Source organism: Panthera tigris, chromosome D1, assembly GCF_018350195.1.
Source record: "Panthera tigris isolate Pti1 chromosome D1, P.tigris_Pti1_mat1.1, whole genome shotgun sequence".
NCBI lineage: Eukaryota > Metazoa > Chordata > Mammalia > Carnivora > Felidae > Panthera > Panthera tigris.
In genome coordinates, this window is record NC_056669.1 from 6,130,165 (window position 1) to 6,152,024 (window position 21,860).

At 37.6% G+C, this 21,860-nt stretch overlaps 1 protein-coding gene across 2 annotated transcripts in view; it reads right to left on the bottom strand.

The window, feature by feature from the left end:
• Nucleotides 1-21,860, bottom strand: part of CWF19L2 (CWF19 like cell cycle control factor 2) — a 149,792-nt gene that overhangs the window by 64,118 nt on the left and 63,814 nt on the right. For both annotated transcript variants that reach the window (XM_007077678.3, XM_042957516.1), the window contains exons 9-10: nucleotides 17,974-18,070; nucleotides 16,299-16,391 (exon numbers count right to left, since the gene is read on the bottom strand). In XM_007077678.3, the coding sequence (XP_007077740.2) occupies nucleotides 16,299-16,391; nucleotides 17,974-18,070 (190 nt within the window). The remainder of the gene's footprint in view (nucleotides 1-16,298; nucleotides 16,392-17,973; nucleotides 18,071-21,860) is intronic.

Consider the following 21,860-nt stretch of genomic DNA (forward strand, 5'->3'; position numbering starts at 1 on the left):
ACAAACCAAGATGGGGCGCCTGGGTGACTCAGTCAGTTAAGTGTCCAACACTTGATTTTGGCTCGGGTCATGATGTCATGCTTCATGACACTGAGCCCCATGTCGGGCTCTGTGCTGTCAGCTGAGAGCCTGCTCGGGATTTTCTCTCTCCCTCTCTCTCTGCCTCTCCCCTGCTCACACACTCTCTCTCAAAATAAATAAACTTAAAAAAAAAAAAAAAGCCAAGACAACTTTTCCAGATAGAAATTAATATTTATAGGGGCACCTGGGTGACTCAGTCAGTTAAGTGTCTGACTTCAGCTCAGCCCCATGTCCGACTCTGTGCTGACAGCCTGGAGCCTGAGCCTGCTTCGGATTCTGTTTCTCCCTCTCTATCCCTCCCCCCACTCATACTCTGTCACTCTCTCAAAAATAAACATTAAAAAAATTGTTTAAAAAAGAAATTAATATTCATTTAATTTTATAAAGTTCTGAAATAGATCTCATGTGATTTCAAGAACCTTGTAACACGGCTATCACTGAGCCATATTTTATAAGGAAGGATACTAAGGACCACGTAAAATAAATGATGAAGTTCTGGATCCAATATAAATCTTTGGCTTTAAAATCCCATTTCCATTCCTTTACTAGTTCTATCATGTGCTATTTCTAATATTCCATTTCTCTAATAAAATGAGTCAGTAAAAAGGACATTTTAGGAGCACCCAGATAGCTCAGTCAGTTGGGCACCCAACTTCGGCTCACCTCATGATCTCACGGTTCGTGAGTTAAAGCCCCGCATCGGAATCTCTGATGTCAGCACAGAACCTGCTTCAGATCCTCTGTCCCCTTCTCTCTCTGCCTCTCTCCCACTCTCTCTCTCAATAACAAGTAAATATTTTAAAAAAAGAAGTGTTTTTAAAAAATGACATTTTAGTAAACGCTAACACTTTAGTAAACACACTTTTTCAAAGAAAAGGTAAGTTGGCAATGCTCCTTTAACTGAAAAAATGATAGGTTTTGTGATTACAAAAAATTTCTTTCCCCCAAATGAAAATCTGCACACTTCCTGAGAACGCCTGTGTACCTTATTAAGGACTCAACAACCAAGCCAAATTTTGACTACTGGCTTAATATATTTTATGATACTATCCAGCTTTTGGATAAAATTTTGGGCAATCTGAAAAGATACGGCCATAAGTGGCATAAAAAGTAAATCAAAAACATTGCAGACTTTTCATTTTTTTTAATATTCTGTTTCATTCCATTCCATCTGATCAATGAATTCCTACCACTCAGAATAACTTTTATCATGATGTGATCCAACAGCATGAATGTGTGAATGTGTCTAATATGATGAACAAGATATGGTTCCAGCTGTTAAGGAATTCATAAATTAAATGTCAGGGAGAGGGGGAGAAAGATGAAACAGGGAGTTGATAGAAATCTCCACTAGACTATTAAGTAAGATAAAGTATAAATCAAGTGGTACCCGATCACACGGGATGGAGAAACAGATGTGTTCTTGGGTACAAATGAACTGCGTCTTTGGAAACAAAGATGAAATGGCAAAGGGTTAAGAAGTAAAGGAAACAACCATAACAAAGCGCAGAGATCCAGTATTGCTTAAAGATTTCCAAGTAAAGGCATATTCATGTTTTAGAGAAATTTTGTACCTATATTACATTTTGAAGTTCTCAAAAGTATTTCAAATGTCGTTGTCTCAAGATAACTAACTTGGCTAAAGGAGTAAAGAAGGTCAAACATGACCTGAGGTTCTAACTCCCCAAACCCAGGGCTCTTTCAACTGTACCACAACTGCACTGAGATGAAGCCTGGTGGCAATCGAAAGGACACTGTGATAAGCAAAGGAATCATGGCAAGAAGATCACTTGGGATGCTACTGACGTACTCGAAGCAAGAGACAATGGTGCAGTGAATTACGGCAGGGACAGGAGAAATGAAAAGGGTGAGGTGTGCACAGGAGGGAAGGTGGGGTAAAACGCTATTCCTTGGTGAAATCTGAATGTGCTGCCAGAAGAAGGAATTAAAGACTTCGTGGCTTAAACTCAGAAAAACAGCAGGATGAGCATGCAATTAAGAGAAGGAAAATTCCATCCGTAAAGGGGATGGTTTTATAGGTTCTGAAGTCATGGTACATCCTTACAAGTCAGGCAGACAACTGAAAACGCGAGTCTAGAGCTCAGCCCAGAGTGCAGAGCTCCAGTGACAGATCATCCACAGAAAGATGAAAACTGGGACCACAAAGTGAAGAGATACAGCCAGGGCGAGAACAGGGATTTGATCCGTGTTTATGACCCAACCTCTTCTTCGCCCTCCCTCGCTCCTAGCTCACTGTGCGGCCGTTCAGAACAACACACTGTCTTCAGATCATACCACCTTGCTCTCACATCGGCACCCTCACCCATGCTCCTATGCCTGGACCTCCCTTCCCTGCTGGTTTGCGGGAGGAGGACAGTGAAGTCGCCAAGAAAAAAGGAAGCTGTTCGTGTCACAGGCCCAGCGAATGAAGGGCATCTGCCAATAACGAGAAAGGGGCCAACAGAGGGATACTGAAGATCCCATACAAGACAAGGTGGGAACTGTTCCAGAGGGGGAACAGGAAGGAGACCATGAGCACTGGGAAGGAACCTACCCCAAAGGCAATGACAACACTGTCCCCACTGCCAGATGAGAGATACAGAAAAACTGGTTTTCTGGGGACAAGGACAACAGACAGACAATGAAGACATTCAACCTTGTAGTCAGGTACGCAGCAAAGTGACTCCTAAGAATAAACCAGGAATTCGGGGAGAATGGCAAAAATTTTGAGTAACTGCTAAGAGAAAAACGATTTTTTTTTTTTGCAGGCAAATTTGCAGAGAGAAATAGGTCATTCTGAATTTCTTCAGTCTCCTTTTCTAAAATATAATTTAGAAATTGTATTTTAGGGACACTAAATATGTTGATTAATTACAATTTAATTTAATAATAAATACTGTACAGCATGGAGAAATGTTGACAGAATGAATTTTTTAAAAAAGACCAAAAAAGATTACAATTATGTAAATTATGCATGTGTTTACACAGTTATAATGGATAGAGACTTAAGGGAAACATTGAATATTTTTTAAATGTAGATTTTTGTGTGTTTTTTGCATTGCTTGCCAATTGTACAAAAATATTTAACATGTCAGTACAAAGGAAGGAAAGAAATCTAGAGAGAACTACTTTAAAGTATTTATCAGTGTATAATCACTAAGTGGTAGGATTTGGTGTGATTTTTATTTTCTTTTAATTTTTTTTTTGCATTTTCCATGTTTCTACAAAGAATACATATTATACTTTTACTTAGAAGTCACCTAACAATAAAAAAATAAAGAAAAATATACTTTATTTTTTCTTTTTTTCTAGTTTTTTATTTTAGATGGAAAGGAGTATGAGCAGGGTAGACGGACAGACGGGGAAACAGAGAGAGAGAGAGAGAGAGAGAGAGAGAGAGAGAGAGAGAGAGAGAGAGAATGAATCTTAAGCAGGCTCACACTCAGTGTGGAGCCCGATGTGGGGCTCCATCTCACAACTCTGGGATCATGACCTGAGCTGAAATCAAAAGTCAGACGCTCAACTGACTGAGGCACCCATGCATCCTGAAAATATACTTTACTTTTTAAAGCACATATACAAAATATAGAGAAATTTTCTATTTAACTGTGTGAGCATTTCTAGGCAACTTAAATTTCCATGTTTAGAGTTTGCATAACCGGCACATATGACATCAGTTTCAACATCAGATTTTTTTTTTTTATATTTCAAATACCAGTTCATCAATTTACATCAAAGCAATTATTTTAAGTAATTATTATTTACTTTAAATAATTATAAATTGCACACACACCTAACCTCATTTCTTGCCACCAAATAAAAACTTAAATGAGACTCAGATCATCCTGCACTTAATTTATCCAAAGAAAATGAAGATAAATGACTTCATAGGATTTTAATGAGAATCAAATAAGTTTCTATAAATAAAACAATCAAAACAAGTCCTGACACACAGGATGTCCTCAAAAAATATCCTCTATTACTATTAATAATGGCAGCAGTTATAATACTATACACATCAATCAATATTGCTGTCGTGAAAAATAAACTTCCATCTTGAAATTTAATTAAATAAATTTAGAAACAGAACCTAAATAAAAAATATTATTAAGGGAATTAGAAGCAAAGTGGTTTTCTTAATGTAATAATTCTTTATTACACATATCCTATAATGCTCAGGTGACAGAGACTTCTAAAACAAAATATTTTATCACTTAGTATTTAGACTTAATTCGGAGAGTCTCACATGGATGAAACACTGGGTATTTCTGGGCAGAGAGGAACATAACAAATACCATAAACTTTTTCTATGATTTTTCTATGATTTTTATTTTCTCGTTTTTTTGCCTGTGAAAAACCTCTGAAGTAAGGTTTTTTTTGTTTTTTAGTGTTTAGTTCCACTCAATTCATTTTATTTTCTCTTCCACATAAATCTTTATTAGCAACCGTCTACTATAATTATCGTACTCAGAATCTGAGTATGGTACGTGCGCACTTATTATGCACTACAAGATTGAAAAGTGCACTTTGTTTTCAGGGACTATAAAGCAGGAGAGATCACAGCTGGGCCAAGGACATTGGATCTCATCCTACCAGTTGTTTAGCCTTCCCTGAAGCCCCTCAATAAAATGGTTTGATTGTTAAAACAAAACCTTTATTTTTGGCTTTCCACATTAAATTTGACTTTCTTATAACTTGTTATGCATACTACAAGAGTAGAATATAGAGTTATTTTTAAGTACATATAAGGATAAAATTTACTTTGGGGTTGATTTAACTTAAAATTGTACCCTTAAATTACAAATCTACAATATAAGTATGTGACATCATCTTTCCATCACCACGCCCCCACCGAAATCTCGAAAACAATGTATTAGAATCAAGCCCTTCAAGAGAACACAGAAGTCTTAGGACTCACTATTGCCCATATGGAGTAGCATTTCATTTTTCCCTTAAATTTAATTACACAACAGAAACAAAACAAAACACACAAAAACAATGAAACGCTGACGACAGCAGACTACTGAGCGTTTGAGGGAACAGAGGAGAACTGGTGCAGGGGAGAGCTTGTTCCTTGGTCATTCCTCCTTCTCCAAGAAAACCAACTAACTAGGTATGGCTTCGGTAACTTCTGGAGGGTCTTGGTTCAAAATATAAGAGTCTTTAAAAGAATTCTTGATACCAAAATTCAATCTGATATATATATGATCACCACTATCCAAAATAATTACAAGTTACTCTAAGTTACTACATTTGGGAGAATACTCTGCACAAAACAATTAAACAAAACAAAACACCTACCTGGATGGCGCTTGTTAACAAATATGGCCGACAAGTCATTCAAGCGGGTGTTTCCTAATCAGTAACTGAAGCCTATGGGTCATCACTCCCAGCTAGGATAATACTTAACAGCCATGGTGAAGATTATTTCTGTGACTTAGTAGTAAGTCTTACAGAGCACAGTCATAAAGAAAATAGCTTTTCCTTTGGCAAAGTTACAAAACTAATGATAAGATCCAAAAATAATGGCTACAGCCTCAAAACATTCTCTGGATGCCCAGACTGCACTGGGCCTTCTTCAGTATACCCATATTTCTATACTTCTCCTTTACATCAAAGCTGTAATAATATATTTGTATAACTGATCTTATTTATAAGATTTCTTTCCACAGAGAAGGCTTTCCAAAGGAAAATGTGGTATCTGAGTTAAGATGTAAAGGATGAATAGGAGGTAACTACGGGAACACAGGGAAAGAGGAATGACATTCTAAGCAAAGGAAAAACTGTGCAAAGACAGTGAGAACGGAGAGAAAAGTACTCAGAGGTCCACAGGATGATGATAAAGGGCTGATGGCCATAAAGAGCTGATGCAGTGATAAGAAAAGCAAACAGCATATTTAGGAAATATTTAGCAAATAATGCTGACACTATTTCAAGAGGAAGTTGATGCAAGATGTAAGAAGAGTGAATAGATATAAGATTCTATGTTACTATAAAACGTGTTTGTATGTATGTATCATCTATGAAATTGTCTGGCTTTAATTTAGCTTAAAATGTTTGCTCTTTAGTAATAGTTTATTTAAAGAAATACGCTCTCTAGTAACGCACGGATGATATTTCTAAATGTAGAGCACAGAAAAGATAGTTTACGGAGGGTAAAAAAAGAGGTAGGAGTGTGTACAAAAGAGGTACAGCCACTGCCCTGCTTTGCTTGGCTAGGGAGGAAACCAGCCAAGTGACCAAAGGGAGATGACCTCTCCGTGCTCCTGTTCTGTGGCAGGAAAGGCTAAACTACCAAGGAAAGTATATCCATGGTAATGTAACATGGTAAGTCGTGGAATAAATGCAAGGCCGCAATGTTTACTTTAGATTTAAAATATTTGATTCAGAAAACTGAGAACACATGTGACTTCTACAAAGAAGGCAGTGAAAGATATTTGTTGAATAAAGGTCAAAGTTCACTGCTTAAAAATGAAAGGCAGCCTTTGGAACTACCAGGATGGAACTTGAGTGTATTACCCTAAGCGAAAGTAGTCAGAGAAAGACAAATATCATATGACTTCACTTATACATTAAATTTAAGATACAAAAGATGAACATAAGGGAAGGGAAGCAAAAATAATATAAAAACAAGGAGGGGGACAAAACATGAGAGACTTAAAGACAGACAACAAACTAAGGGCTGCTAGAGGGGTTGTAGGTGGGGGGATGGGCTAAATGGGTAAGGGGCATTAAGGAGGACACTTGTGATGAGCATTGGGTGTTATACATAGGGTGTGCTGGATTCTACTCCTCAAATCATTATTGCACTATATGCTAACTAACTTGCATGTAAATTAAAACATAAATAAATAAATAAATAAATAAAATTTAAAAATAAAAAAAGTATATACTCAATTTTTAGTTTTTCTATAACCCAGAAGTTTTGTTTTGTTTTGTTTTTTAATATGAAATTTATTGTCAAATTGGTTTCCATATAACACCCAGCGCTCATCCCAACAGGTGCCCTTTTCAATACCCATCACCCACCCACCCCTCCCTCCCACCCCCATCAACCCTCAGTTTGTTCTCAGTTTTTAAGAGTCTCTTATGGCTTGGCTCCCTCCCTCTCTAACCATTTTTCTTCCTTCCCCTCCCCATGGTCTTCTGTTAAGTTTCTCAGGATCCACATAAGAGTGAAAACATATAGAATCTGTCCTTCTCTGTATGACTTATTTCATTTAGCATAACACTCTCCAGTTCTATCCACATTGCTACAAAAGGCCATATTTCATTCTTTCTCATTGCCAGGTAGTATTCCATTGTGTATATAAACCATAACTTCTTTATCCATTCGTCAGTTGATGGGCATTTAGGCTCTTTCCATAATTTAGCTATTATTGAGAGTGCTGCTATAAACATTGGGGTACAAGTGCCCCTATGCATCAGCACTCCTGTATCCCTTGGGTAAATTCCTAGCAGTGCTACTGCTGGGTCATAGGGTAGATCTATTTTTAATTTTTTGAGGAACCTCCACACTGTTTTACAGAGCAGCTGCACCAGTTTGCATTCCCACCAACAGATTTCTCCACATCCTCTCCAGCATCTATAGTCTCCTGATTTGTTCATTTTAGCCACGCTGACTGGCGTGAGGTGATATCTGAGTGTGGTTTTGATTTGTATTTCCCTGATGAGGAGTGATGTTGAGCATATTTTCATGTGCCTGTTGGCCATCTGGATGTCTTCTTTAGAGAAGTGTCTATTCATGTTTACTGCCCATTTCTTCACTGGATTATTTGTTTTTCGGTGTGGAGTTTAGTGAGCTCTTTATAGATTTTGGATACTAGCCCTTTGTCTGATATGTCATTTGCAAATATCTTTTCCCATTCCGTTGGTTGCCTTTTAGTGTTGTTGATTGTTTCCTTTGCCATGCAGAAGCTTTTTATCTTCATGAGGTCCCAATAGTTCATTTTTGCTTTTAATTCCCTTGCCTATGGGGATGTGTCAAGTAAGAAATTGCTGCGGCTGAGGTCAGAGAGGTCTTTTCCTACTTTCTCCTCGAGGGTTTTGATGGTTTCCTGTCTCACATTCAGGTCCTTCATCCATTTTGAGTTTGTTTTTGTGAATGGCCTAAGAAAGTGGTCTAGTTTCATCCTTCTGCATGTTTCTTTTTTTTTTTTTAATTTTTTTTTTTTAATGTTTATTTATTTTTGAGACAGAGAGAGACAGAGCATGAACGGGGGAGGGTCAGACAGAGAGGGAGACACAGAATCTGAAGCAGGCTCCAGGCTCTGAGCTGTCAGCACAGAGCCCGACACGGGGCTCGAACTCACGGACCGTGAGATCACGACCTGAGCGAAGTCGGACGCTTAACCGACTGAGCCACCCAGGCGCCCCTTTCTGCATGTTTCCATTCAGTTCTCCCAGCACCATTTGTTAAAGAGACTGTCTTTTTTCCAATGGATATTCTTTCCTGCTTTGTCAAAGATTAGTTGGCCATACTTTTGTGGGTCTAGTTCTGGGGTTTCTGTTCTATGCCATCGGTTTATGTGTCTATTTTTGTGCCAATACCATGATGTCTTGATGATTACAACTTTGTGGTAGAGGCTAAAGTCTGGGATTGTGATGCTTCCTGCTTTGGTCTTCTTCAAAATTACGTTGGCTATTCGGGGCCTTTTGTGGTTCCATACAAATTTTAGGATTGGTTGCTCTAGCTTCAAGAAGAATGCTGGTGCAATTTTGATTAGGATTGCATTGAATGTGTAGATAGCTTTGGGTAGTATTGACATTTTAACAATATTTATTCTTCCAATCCATGAGCATGGAATGTTTTCAACAGGGAAAAAATAGGCAGACGAGAATCCTTTATCCAGCAAGTCTGTCATTTAGAATAGAAGGAGAGGTAAAGGTCTTCCCAAACAAACAAAAACTGAAGGAATTCATCACCACTAAACCAGCCCTACAAGAGATCCTAAGGGGGATCCTGTGAGACAAAGTACCAGAGACATCACTACAGACATGAAACCTACAGACATCACAATGATTCTAAACCCATATCTTTCCGTAATAACACTGAATGTAAATGGACTAAATGCTCCAACCAAAAGACATAGGGTGTCAGAGTGGATAAAAAAACAAGACCCATCTATTTGTTGTCTACAAGAGACTCATTTTAGACCTGAGGATACCTTCAGATTGAAAGTGAGGGGATGGAGAACTATCTATCATGCTACTGGAACTCAAAAGAAAGCTGGAGTAGCCATACTTATATCAGACAAACTAGACTTTAAATGAAAGGCTTTAACAAGAGATGAAGAAGGGCATTATATAATAATTACGAGGTCTATCCATCAGGAAGAGCTAACAATTTTAAATGTCTATGCACCGAATACAGGAGCCACCAAATATATAAAACAGTTACTCACAAACATAAGCAACCTTATTGATAAGAATGTGGCAATTGCAGGGGACTTTAATACTCCACTGACAACAATGGATAGATCATCTAGACACAGGATCAATAAAGAAACAAGAGCCCTGAATGATACACTTGATCAGATGGACTTGACAGATATATTTAGAACTCTGCATCCCAAAGCAACAGAATATACTTTCTTCTCAAGTGCACATGGAACCTTCTCCAAGATAGATCACATACTAGGTCACAAAACAGCCCTTCATAAGTATAAAAGAATTAAGATCATACCATGCATACTTTCAGACCACAATGCAATGAAGCTTGAAATCAACCACAGGAAAAAGTCTGGAAAACCTCCAAAAGCATGGAGGTTAAAGAACACCCTACTAAAGAATGAATGGGTGAACCAGGCAATTAGAGAAGAAATTTAAAAATATATGGAAACAAATGAAAATGAAAATACAACAATCCAAATGCTTTGGGATGCAGTGAAGGTAGTGCTGAGAGGAAAATACACTGCAGTCCAGGCCTAAAGAAACAAGAAAAATCCCAAATACAAAATCTAACAGCACACCTAAAGGAAATAGAAGCAGAACAGCAAAGACACCCCAAACCCAGCAGAAGAAGAAAAATAATAAAGATCAGAGCAGAAATAAACAATATAGACTCTAAAAGAGCTGTAGAGCAGGTCAATGAAACCAAGAGTTGGTTTTTTGAAAAAATAAACAAAATTGATAAACCTCTAGCCAGACTTCTCAAAAAGAAAAGGGAGATGACCCAAATAGATAAAATCATGAATGAAAATGGAATTGTCACAACCAATCCCTCAGAAATACAAGCAATTATCAGGGAATACTATGAAAAATTATATGCCAACAAACTGGACAACCTGGAAGAAATGGTTAGGAATTTTCCTAAACACCCACACACTTCCAAAACTCAAACAGGAAGAAATAGAAAGCTTGAACAGATCCATAACCAGTGAAGAAATTGAATCAGTTATCAAAAATCTCCCAACAAGTAAGAGTCCAGGACCAGATGGCTTCCCAGGGGAATTCTACCATACATTTAAAGCAGAGATAATACCTATCCTTCTCAAGCTATTCCAAACAATAGAAAGGGAAGGAAAACTTCCAGACTCATTCTATGAAGCCAGAATTACTTTGATTCCTAAACCAGACAGAGACCCAGTAAAAAAAGAGAACTACAGGCCAATATTCCTGATGAATATGGATGCAAAAATTCTGAAAAAGATACTAGCAAATCGAATTCAACAGCATATAAAAAGAATTATTCACCATGATCAAGTGGGATTCATTCCTGAAATGCAGGGCTGGTTCAACACTCGCAAATCAATCAATGTGATACATCACATTAATAAAAGATAAGAACCATATGATCCTGTCAATCGATGCAGAAAAAGCATGTGACAAAATACAGCATCCTTTCTTAATAAAAACCCTCGAGAAAGTCAGGATAGAAGGAACATGCTTACACATCATAAAAGCCATTTATGAAAATTCCACAGCTAATTATCATCCTCAATGGGGAAAAACTGAGACCTTTCTCCCTGACATCAGGAACACGACAGGGATGTCCATTCTCACCGCTGTTGTTTAACATGGTGTTGGAAGTGCCAGCATCAGCAATCAGACAACAAAAGGAAATCAAAGGCATCAAAATTGGCAAAGATGAAGTCAAACTTTCACTTTTTGCAGATGACATGATATTATACATGGAAAACCCGACAGACTCCACCAAAAGTCTGTTAGAACTGATACATGAATTCAGCAAAGTTGTAGGATACAAAATCAATGTACAGAAATCAGGTGCATTCTTATACACTAATAATGAAGCAACAGGAAGACAAATAAAGAAACTGATCCCATTCACAATTGCACCAAGAAGCATAAAATACCTAGGAATAAACCTAACCAAAGATGTAAAAGTATGCTGAAAATTATAGAAAGCTTATGAAGGAAATTGAAGAAGACATAAAGAAATGGAAAAACCCAGAAGTTTAAAATGAGGTTTTGAAATTTTTATTTAAGGAAAAAATACATAGTTGTTAAATCCCAACTTTATTGCATTGTGGTTAGAAAATGAAAGCTTAGTTATAAACCTTCTACTTTGGGGCTTTATCAACATTTTGCCTAAGTAAAATTAATTTTTGTAAATATTCCATGGGTATTTGGAACAAGGGTGGATGCCATGTTTTGGGAATGAAGTTTTATGCAGATATTTTAAATCACACTTGTTAACACTGCTATTAAAATATTCCCTATGTTTTGTCATCTGTTACATGTCAAAATCTGAAAAAAATCAACTAAAGTACTCGCTCTTAGAAAGAAAGAAAGAAAGAAAGAAAGAAAGAAAGAAAGAGAAAGAAAGAAAGGCAAAATACTTATTTTAATCCTGTAATTAATTTTTTTAACTATGCCTATGAGGATCAGGTGCAAAGACTGGGATGCCAATACACAGAAACACAGTCTAGGTGTGTACACACACACACACACACACACACACACACACACACACATTCTAGGAATCCCAGCAGTTGTAATAATAGCAGACTCACAACATACTAAAGAATCAGAGTCAAAAGACAGTGTTAAGGCCAACTATGGCCAAACTACTCTTGGAAATATTTTAAATCACCAGTCACGTGCCTGACTTTATGTATAAAATGCCACAGATGAATTTATTGGTTTCTTCAATTATTTATTACTTAATGTTTCTCGACGGCCCTCTTAGGCCTTCCATTAATTACTCAATTTCTTTCAAGAGAATGTCTATGAAACCCTCCCCACACAGCTGCCCAGGGACTATTACAATGTATTTCTCTTTTTTGCCAGTTGTGTAAACAAACTATAAAACTGTAAAGTCACTGCACCATCACACAATGACAATTTCATTATGTGTCATAAATGGAGAGCTGAATTTCGTGAACTACTGTGTAAAAAAAAAAAAAAAAAAAAAAAAACCTGGAAAGCTGAATTCCCTTAGATTAAATGTGTCCATGATGTGATTCCACTGAAGGATTATTAACAGGTAGAAGTTCTAGAAAGGCAGATTAGGATCTATTATATTAAAAAATTAGCATTCAATCTGTCCTGATAGAGAACTGGTGGTCTTCCAAAATCCATCACTTAGTGTAAAGCATAAGTTACATGGAGATACTGTGCAGCTGGGTTATTGTCTCACTAAGGAAGCTATACTCAGAGGAAGGCCAGACCAGAGAATTTTGAAGTTCATGGATCATTTTCAAGATTTACAACAGAAAACTCTAAGTGATAAAATAAATCAAAGACATTCATACAACAAATATTTCAAGCACTTCTTGGCTGTCTACAGCCATGTACTACCCAAGGCACTAGATATGAAATGAAACAGTCCTTGTCCTAAATAATGAATAGTTCACCCTCTAACAGGGAAGAGAAATAAGCAAACTAATAATTACAAGTGCTGATGGTTTTTCACTAAAGGCAAAATAATATTCATAGATTGTTGAATCAAGATATTCACCTTGTTCACACAGCCTAACATTTCTAACAAACAAACCATGCAATGAAAGCTTTCCTCCTGGGGCTCCTGGGTGACTCAGTCATTTGAACATCCAACTCTTGATTTCAGTTCAGGTCATGATCTCAGAGTTCGTGAGATTGAGCCCTACATCGGGCTTTGTGCTGACAGCACAGATCTTGGATCCTGCTTGGGATTCTCTCTCTCTCCCTCTCTCTGCCCCTCTCTTGCTTATGCATGCTGTGTTTATTCTCTCCCTATCCTTAAGAAAGAAAAAGAGAAAGAGAAAGAGAAAGAAAGAAAGAAAGGAAGGAAAGAGAAAAGAAAGAAAAAACAAAAGAAAAGAAAAAAGAAAAGAAAAGTTTTCTTCCCTGTTCAACTCTTCTATGAATGGAATTTCCTTTTCTCTCAAAAAGCAAAATTTTTATCAGAAGCATTTCAGGATTTTCCTCTAAAAAGTCAGGAAATTCCTGTGAGGTAGTAAACAACTTTGCATTCTACTGTCATTCCTAACAAAACTACTCTGAAACAGGGCAGAGAAGTCAAGGCCCTGGCCCTGAGAGAATCCACTGACTACTGGCAGCAGCGAATCCCTGCAGAGCTATGGGCAAAAGTCTGTTCCACACGTACGCCGGGTAAAGCTTGAACAAAATCACAAGTCCATCATCTCTGCAGAGAAGATGAACCTTTTTCTCTGTGTTCAAAGAATCCTTGGAATAAAAATCTTTCTATATGAAGCTTCAAGGCTATTCATATAGCTTGGGATTCAAAAGAGTTTAGAAGTGGAAATACAACTTTGTGTACAACTCTGAATACAACTTTGAATCCTATTCCACTGGGTTATGAGGGCCACTGCTCAAAAGCTAGGAGGAGCTAAAAATCATGGACATGAGTAATATTATAAAGTGTGTGCTCAAGGGATGAGATATAGTCTGTCAGTCACTGTATGATATGCTTAAAACAGCAGGAAAAAACGTTATTCCAAACAAGATCTACTTCAATTTTTTCAGTTGAATTGCTTTCAATTTCAAGAATCCCCGGAAGTCCAGCCACAGAGTTAGAACCCTTTCATATAAAGTGACAAGTGTCAGGAAAGAAACGCATGGATTACAGGGTGATGACAGGAATACAAATATATACCATTTCAAAAGATAGATTCCACAGAGCATACTTTAAGGGTCTTTAAAGTTTCAAAACAAGAATAGATTACAACTTTTTGAGAGGCTGAGAAAAAACACTTCAAGAAGGAGGTAAAGACAAAGTGAAAAGTGGACACCACTCAAGAGGGTAGTATCTGGCATGGATAATTAAGAGCACATGTAAATGTCAAAGAGACACGCATGTTATGGATGAGAGAGCCTTGGAGGTGAGGCTGGAAAATGGGGCTATTCTGTGGAAGGCCACACTGTGGGAAGATCAGTACATAATATGGTTGGCACAAAGAAACCACATGAGAGGTCAACCTCCCTAATCTGTGTAAGGAATTCTAACTTAACCACTTTTTTAAAACATGAGCTAGCGAGGCACCTGGGTGGCTTCGTTGGTTAAGTGTCTGACTCTTGGTTTCAGCTCAGGTCATGACCTCATTGTTCATGAGTTCCAGTCCCGCATCGGGCTCTGCGCTGACGGTGTAGAGCCTGCTTGGGATTTCTCTCTTCCTCTCTCTCTGCCCCTCCCTGGCAAGTTCTCTCTTTCTCAAAAATAAATAAATAAATATTAAAAAATATCTTTTAAAACATGAGCTGGCACATAGTAGTAAAAACAGCCAATTTCACAAACATACTCTCTCTATATACTACTATTATCTAAATCATCAATAATGGTAGCTTGAAGGCAATTCTATGGAACTTGACTTTGTACATTCTCATCTCACACACTGACATTAAAATGACATAAGTTAATCTTTGAGAACAGTTCTTTAAAATCACTTATAAACCTAATTATAATCCTCTCAACACTGTAATACACCCAATTCAGCCCTTTAACTTTTTCTATCTACCTTTACTCCTGGGCTGATTTCAAGCAGCATCAGGATTTAAATACTGTCTCTATGTTAAGAGCTCCCCAGTTTCCACCTCCAGCTCAGGCTTCCCTAAATTCCCAACATCCCCCTCCCTACCTGACATCTCCTCCAGCCCCAAATCTAAAAGATGCCCAAACACCACATATCTACAAAAGAACTTGAACCCTCCGCCCCCAAATACACTCCCAAGAATGGCTGCTGTATTCTTCCAGCTGCTCAGCCTAAAAACTTTGAAGTGACTTTGCCTCCCCTCCGTATCTCCTACATCCCCCAACCCATCCAAACCATCAAAAAAGTCCTGTCTGCTCTCCTTTCATAAAACACACAGGAAATATTTATGCATATAAAAACCTAACCACTTCTAACCATCTCCTTAGCTTCTGCCCTTATGATCCTTCAATGCACCCTTAGCAAGGAAGCCAGGACAGTCTCGTCAAAATATATCTTCTACAGAAAACCCTCCAATGCCATCTCACCCAGAATAAAAACCCACTCCCTGACCCTGACTTTCAAGCCTCACATGGTCTAGCCTCCCACAGCCTCTCTAACCTGGATATTCCACCCGCCTCCCTTCCATTCATTCATTCCACTCTGGCGACACTGGGCCCCATGCTGTTCCTCCCACACATAAGACACGTTCCCATCTTTGGAACCTTACATCCTCCACTCCTCATGCCCAAAGTGCTCTTCACTCAGATACACAGATCTGCCGTTCCACGGCAAGCCTCTGCATCAAGGTCACTTTTTCAATAATAACTAGCCTGTGCACCCAAAGCCACCAGCACTGGGCACTCAAGATCCCCTCTAGCCTGCCATAGGATGTATCAGTCTGTAACATGCTACACTATTTATTACTTTTGTTGTTTACTGTTCCTCCCTACCCAAATGAAACTCCATGCAGGCAGCCGCTTCTATCTGTTTTGCTCACTAATAGATGGAGGAAGGAATCCTGGAACAAAATAATTTGTTTTATGTGAAACACACCAAATTTAAGTCTCTCACTCTTTAAGAGAAGAATTTAAGGACAGTGTGATTTCTATGAAGTCAAACAGTCAGTAAATGGCACAGTCCAAAATAAAACCGGGTCTCTCTCTTTTCCCCTGGGACGTACTGGTGGAGCATAAGAGAATACATATGAAAATCCATTTTTAAAAGAAGTAAACAAACAAGCAATCGCACGTATAAACACAGTAACACAGATATAGAAACACCCTGCATTAAAATATCAGCACTGCCCAGTAGTAGTAGTATACAAACAAATTTCCATTAACTCACCTCCACCCCAGGGTTTTTGGATGACGTCTGTGTTACAGTTTCTTTGAATTTATTTGCCTTTGCAAGTTGAGCTTTAAGTTGTTCCGCTAATTCCTTCAGAGGGAAAGACAAGAACAATGAGTGTCATATATAGCTTAATTCCTCAGTGAAGAATACTTCAAATGTATATGCAGGAGGGAAAAGAGCAGAGTGAACACTCCTGCAGCAGTAAACCTCAATTCAGGGGACTGCTTTTTAATGAATTCATCTCAGTTACATATGTCTCAAATGCCCGGAGCATTCGTTTATGATTTGAGAGTAAACAATTACAAGGGCATATATTCTAGGGGAGAGACAGGGATATGGGGAAAACAACCTCAAGAATGACATTTTTATAATTCCTCGGATATTATCACCATCCAGTACTCAAAATTTCAATTACTATAACAAGAAAGCCATAATAAGATTTAACATATTACCTTCTTTAATGTTAAGTAATTTTAATAAGAACTCTGAACGTATCTCATTTTTACTCTAGGAAGTTTATAGAAATGTATAGAAAACAAGTGACATGTAAAGAAATAAACAAAGAGGAGCATATGAACAGGCAAAGAACAGTGTTCTCCACTGCAGTGGCTCCGTGACCAAAGGAACAATTCTTTCAACATAAATTAACCTCCTAACTTGGTGACCTCTCTTTCACTAGTGTGAACTAATTCCTTTGTGCTTTCAAAACTCAAACTTTATTTTCCTGCTATTATTTCCTGGCGGGTTGTCTCTCTTACCAAACTTCAGGGCTGAGCTGCAGTTCAGTGTTACCAAGGACCAGATTCAATGAGAAAGTGCGGCATGTGCAAGATACGCCTTTTAACAGACACACAAACTAATAAAAATAGAAGCATCTTGTTTAGCAACTTTTATGCTACCAAACAGGGTCATACTGGCAGTACAACAAAACGGAAGCCTACTTAGGGATCACTTATATTTGGATTTGAGATCAGTACATACATATGACCAGGAGGAAATCTATTCTGTCACACCATGCAAAGCTGTCTGAATTTGCTATTCTGCCATGTATGACGTCACATGTATTAGTATATCAGAAATGTGATACTAAAATACAGCAATAATAAATAGACAGAGATAGGTGTAGCTCGCACCAAATCATCCATATTTTCTATTCAGTTCTCAGGTCAGTCAGTCTTACAGCATAACATTATTATGGAAATTAAATGAGCTAATCTATACAATGCATCAAACACTTACCAGGCACAAACGTACTACATTAAAATATGCCTACATGAAACAACTATCTTTTTTTAGGAGCTCATTTGTTAGGTACCTAAGTAAAGGAATTTAAGAAAGCAATACATGCTCTCAATAATATGTGACAAAACAAGGGAAAGAAGACAATGACATCTTTATTTCCCTCAAAGATGCTATGCTAGAATTGCAAAGTAGAAATTTTAAAAAACATGTCATACCCTGGGATCTCAGACTTCAGAGATCTGACAGAAAAAGTAGACAATTTATTTAGAAGTGGGGAGTACAGGATTTAGGAATGTTCAAGAATTTTGTTAAAGAATCAGTAAGCAGCAGTTGGCTACAGCCAACATTGTGAAGAAACTTCCAAAATTACTGGTAAGAAGTTAAACAGTTAACTCCTATTCTCCTAGAAACACCACAGAAGACATACCATATTTCCCATCATCTCTGCCTTGATAATCTTGGCTCCCAGTTTGTTCTTCTCATCAACACTCAAAATGTGGATGGAATCATCTTCAAGACCGCCTCTGTTTGAACAGGACAGATTAAGAGCATATGAAACAGAGGGACACTGCAACTAACAACATCAAGACTCAAATGTGATTTTAATTGACCTCAACAAAATATTCAGCATCAAGAGATCATGATTCTAAAACCTTAAAATATAAACAAAACAAAAAACAAAGGTTCAATATTCCAAAAATCACCAGTTTAAGGCTCTTTGTCACAATACCATAATCAGGCAGTTATAATAACTGACCAAAGTCCCAGTAAGAATGAGATAAATACTATGTGAACTATTCTTTACTATCTAATATTCCCATACTCATTCTAAAAAGGAAACAAACGAGAAAATTAAAACACTACAATCAGGCCATAGTTCTTCACAGCTGGGTGTGATAAATTACTGATAGTCTAAGAAACTAAACAGGAAATGGCATGCTTAACTGCAGTCAAAGAATAAAAACAATGAGCATGTGTTCTTTTTGCAACATAAATGCGAAATTACTGAATTAGACAACAAATACTAGTTTATGACTAAGGTCATGGGCCAAACCTAGACTCACTGAAGACCAGAGAAATTTCCAGCCAAGGTTAGATTCCTGGCACATAAAAAGTTGTCCCAGCTTACTTCCCTAAGAAAGATCACTGCGGTACGGGGAAAGGATGCAGGCCGAGCCTGAAGGACTGACTCCTCAGTGAAGGAGACACAGCTAAGATTCCAAAACTTAAAGACAGCCAGACAGAAGAAAGCTGCACAGTGAGAGAAGCGCACAAAACTAAAGAGTTCCCCTTGAGTATTTAGCAAGAAACTGCCCGTGGCCGGAGAAAGTCCCATCCCAAAGAGAAGAGGAGCGACATCCAGCATTTCTGGGAAAAGTGCCTGATCTCGCTAGCCAGACGAGGAAAGCTTCAACTCAGAAAGCACTGGGGACAGCATTAAAGGTCTCGTGTCATTACTGGGAAATAATAAGCTCTAGGCTAAATGTTGATCTACGCCCAATGAACCAATGTTAAAAGCAAAAGTCTACAGGAGCAAAGAGTTTCCAATCAACTTAACCATGTTCCCCCAGGGCAAACATCAAGAATTAGTTACAGGAATGCAAAAATATCCCATGCTCAACACAGTAAAATTCATAGCATCTAGTAACCAAAGATAGCAGACGTGCCAAGATGTAGAAAAATAAGACCTACAATTAGGAGAAATAGCTATCAATCAAAATAAACCCAGAACTGACTCAGATGTAAGAAAAAGCAGATAAGAACATTAAAAGTTGTTATTGTAACTGCATTCCATATGTTTGAAAAGTTACAAACAAGTAAGACATAAAATAGATCAGAACTGAATTTCTACAGTTGAACACTGGTGTCTCAGATTAAAAAAAAAAACAACAAAAAAAAAAAACACTAGATAGGATTCACAGGAGATGAAACTGCCAAGGAAAAAGTAGTGAACTTAAAATATTAGAAACTAGGGGGGCCTAGGTGGCTCAGTCAGTTGGGCAACTCTTGATCTCGACTCAGGTCACGATCTCACAGTTGCTGAGTTCGGGACCCATGTCCCTGCGCTGTCAGCGCAGAGCCTGCTTGGGATTCTCTGTCTCTATCAAAAATAAACAAACAGGGGTGCCTGGGTGGCTCAGTCAGTTAAGTGTCCAGTTTCGGCTCAGGTCATGATCTCACAGCTCTTGAGTTCGAGCCCCGCATCGGGCTCTGTGCTGACAGCTCAGAGCCTGGAGCCTGCTTCGGATTCTGTGTCTCCCTCTCACTCTGCCCCTAACCCACTTGCATTCTGTATCTGTTTCTCTCAAAAATAAATAAACATTAAAATTTTTTAAATATAATAAATAAATAAACATTTAAAACTATGCAAAATGAAACATACAGAAAAAAAAGAATTTTAAAAAATAAAAAGAGCATCAGAGAACTATGGGATAACCTTAAACCTGACTACTTAGGCCATTGGAGTTCCCAAAAGAAATGGGAGACAGAAGAAACAAAGGCCAAATTTTCCAAACACCTGAAAAGCTGCTTAGAGAACTAAAAATTTCAGGGAATCCCAAGCACAAAAAAAAAAAAAAAAAAAAAAAAAAAAAACTACATTAAAAAAAACCCTATTCCCAGGGACATCATAATCAAATTGCTCAAAACTTATGATAAAGAGAACAATGTTAAAGCAGCCACAGGGGGGATAAAAGAGAGACACACTTAGGCACACAGAAAAAAGTGTGACAGCAGATTTCTCATCAAAAACAATCCAGGCAAGAAAAGAGCAGCAACATTTCCAAAGTACTTTAAATTATCAACCAAAAATTCTATACCAAGTGAAGGTATCTTTCAAAAACAAATTGAAATGAAAACTCTTTCAGACAGAGAGTTGAAAGAATGTTAAAGAAAAGCCTTCAGGCAGAAGGAAAATTATACCAGACTGTAGTATGGATTAACTCAAAGAATGATGCCTACTAGGGTAAATGAAGAATACTTTCTCTTATTACATAAGTCTCTGTAAAATAATTATTTAAACAAAAATAATAACAATATATGAGAGGTTTATGACAAAGATAAGTAAAATGTATGACAATAACAGAAAAGACTGGAGGGGATAAATGTAAATAAACTATTGTAAAGTTCTTATGCCATACAGGAATGGCATAATGAAGTTGGAGAAGTTAAAAATGTATACTATCAAATCTAAAAACAAACAAAAAACCCCACAAAATACCAAAAAAATTATAACGAGAAATGAAACAAAATCATAAAAATATGTAATCTAAAATAAAACACATAAAGGGGCATCTGGGTGTCTCAGTCAGTTAAGCTGCTGACTTCAGCTCATGTCATGATCTTGCAGTTTGTGAGTTCAAGCCCCCCGCTGGGCTCTGTGCTGACAGCTCAGAGCCTGGAGCCTGCTAAGGATTCTGTTTCCCTCTCTTTCTGCCCCTCCCCCGTTCAGGCTCTGTCTCTGTCTCTGTCTCTGTCTCTCTCTCTCAAAAATAAACATTAAAAAAATTTTTTTAATTAAAATAAGTCACATAAAGAGGAAAAAGGGAACAAAGAACACATAGGACAAGTAGAAAACAAAGAGCAAAATTAGACTTAAACCTTTATATCACATATATAAATGGTCTAAACATGTGAGTTAAAAGGCAAAATTGTCAGATAAAAGAGCAAAACTCAATGACAGAAAACATACCATAAAGACAAACACGTCAAATATAAAAGGGGGGAGCGGGAGATATATCATGTTTTACACTAGTCAAAAGAAAGGTAAAGTGACTTCTTTACTATCAAACAAATTAGATTACAGAGCAATAAATATTACCAGGGACAAAGAAAGCTGTTTCACTTCATATGAAAAAGAGGTCAATCCATCAAGAGTACAAAAGAATCCCTAATGTAAGACAGCTTCAAAATACACAAAGCAAAAACTGACAGAATTGCAAAGAGAAAGAGACTAATTTTACAATTACAGTTGCAGATTTTAAGACCCCACTCCCAGTACTTAATATATTCTTCAAGAATATGGAAGACTTGAATAACACTATCACTACCACGACCTAATGGAAATTCAGAGAATACCCTACCACGTAAGAGAATACACATTCTTTCCTGTGCATGCCAACATTTACCAAGATAGGCCATATTTTGAGCCATAAAGCAAGTCTCAATAAATTTAAAGGGATTTAAGTCATACAAACTGTGTTCTCTAACCCCAATGAAATTAAATTAGAAATCGTTAACAAAAATCTCTGAGAAATCCTCAACTATGTGGAAACTAAATAGCATATCTGGGAATAACCCATGGTCAATAACAAA